The sequence below is a fragment of the Lathyrus oleraceus genome, chromosome 5 (genome assembly GCF_024323335.1).
Source record: "Lathyrus oleraceus cultivar Zhongwan6 chromosome 5, CAAS_Psat_ZW6_1.0, whole genome shotgun sequence".
In the NCBI taxonomy this organism is placed as follows: Eukaryota; Viridiplantae; Streptophyta; class Magnoliopsida; order Fabales; family Fabaceae; genus Lathyrus; species Lathyrus oleraceus.
Window position 1 is genome coordinate 498,621,451 of NC_066583.1, and position 1,845 is coordinate 498,623,295.

The 1,845-nt window shown below is 36.5% G+C and overlaps 1 protein-coding gene across 1 annotated transcript; it reads left to right on the plus strand.

Moving 5' to 3' along the window:
• Positions 1-626: 626 nt before the first annotated feature.
• On the plus strand, positions 627-1,324 carry LOC127081589 (uncharacterized). Its single transcript, XM_051021833.1, has 2 exons — positions 627-738; positions 846-1,324. The coding sequence occupies exons 1-2, from the start codon at positions 627-629 to the stop codon at positions 1,322-1,324; spliced, it is 591 nt and encodes a 196-aa protein (XP_050877790.1).
• The last annotated feature ends 521 nt before the right edge of the window (positions 1,325-1,845 follow it).

Consider the following 1,845-nt stretch of genomic DNA (forward strand, 5'->3'; position numbering starts at 1 on the left):
TAAATTTTGAATACATGTTTGACTCTAGGAGTTACTTCTTTAGTTTTCGTTGTTAGAAGTCTTGCTCTGATTCGATAACATCAGGGTCAGAAATGCTATATGATTATTATGTCTTATTGCAGTTTAAACCTTTAATTAGTTTCTATGTTGGAGTTGTTGAGAGTTGCTTATGATAACTCTTGTTTTTAGTAATATTTTTATTTAATTAGAATTTTGAGACAAAATATCTTATTGTCATTTTTTTATATATTAAATCGAAATAAGAACGATACCGCCACAATGATACCCTAAGTGAAGGTGGGCGTGCGATGACATGTATTGATTGACGTTAATATTTCAGCTGCAATGTTTTGTTAATTGGTAAATGATTAGAGGCTTTCCAGTGGTGACACCTTAGATTGTCGTGCAATTCTTAAAAGATAAATTTTAGGGTTTAAGGTGTTACATAGTGGTTTCAGAGAAGGTAGGCATGTCCGACCAGGTTGTTATAATGTTGTCAGTTCCCTAGTATTTCATTAGTCTATGAACACTGCCGATGCAATGTGTTTTCTAAATGTTATTTGTTGTTGTGCAAAGTTATGACTGGTGGAAGAAATGACTGAGCTAATTCTAAAGCCTTGGAAGCAATGTCTAATGCACTGCAAGCTCAGCAGAATCCGCCAGTGGATGCATTTCATGATTTGGGAAAGTTCCAGATGAGTAATTCGCTGACCTTTAAGGGTAGGTATGATCTGGATGGTGTGTAGACTTGGTTGAGGGAAAAAGAGAATAATTTCAGAGTAATGGATTGCATTAAAGCCCAAAAGGTATAATTTGGTACTCATATGTTATTCGAGAGGCTAAAGACTGGTGGGATAATGCTCGCCCAAGGTTGGAAGTTGTTGGTGCTGAAATCACTTGGACCATGTTCAGAGCTGCATTCCTGGAGAAGTATTTTCCCACAGATGTGTGTAGCAAGAAGGAGATTGAGTTTCTCAAGATGAAACAAGGAAGAATGATTGTTGTTGAGTATGCCATGAAGTTTGAGGAGCTAGTGAAGTTCTGTCCTCACTACCATAATGTTGTTGTTGAAGAATCCAAGTGTGTTAAGTTTGAAAGTGGATTGCGTCTAGAGATTAAGGGTATCAGTTACCAAGAGATATGCAAGTTCCCTACTTTGGTGAAGAAGTATAAAATTTATGATGAGAACAACAAGGCTAAATCTGCTCATTACAAAAGTCTTAGTGAGAGGAGAGGAAAGAACCAGAATCGAGGAAAGTCATACAGTGCGCCAGCTGACAAGGGAAAGCAGAAGGATTCTGATGATAAAAAGCCAAGTGAGTGATGAGCTTCTACACCTTTAAGGTGTTTTAAATATGGTGAATTTGGTCATTGCATTTTGGAGTGAAAGAGTGAAACTACGAACTATTTCAAGGATGGAAAGCTAGGGCATAAAGCTGCATATTGCAAGAGTAAGGATGTCACTAAGAAGAATCAGGAATACGACAAGATCTTTGCATTGACTTGTGCAGAGACTACGAGTTTTGACAGGTTAATTCAAGGTACATTTTTCATTAATAGTATTCCTCTGATTTCTATTATTAGTACGGGTGCAACATATTAATTTATTTCTCTCGATTGTGCTAAGAATTTGGGCTTAGAGTTGTCATCTATGATTGGAAGTATGGTTATCGAGGTTCCAACTAAAGGTTCGGTAACTACTTCACTGTTTTGTTTAAACTGTCATCAGACTATCTTTGGTAGGAGTTTTGGAATGGATTTAGTCGGTCTAACTTTAGATCAACTTAATGTTATCCTTCAGATGAAATGGTTTGAATTCAAATGTGGTCATATCAACTATTATAA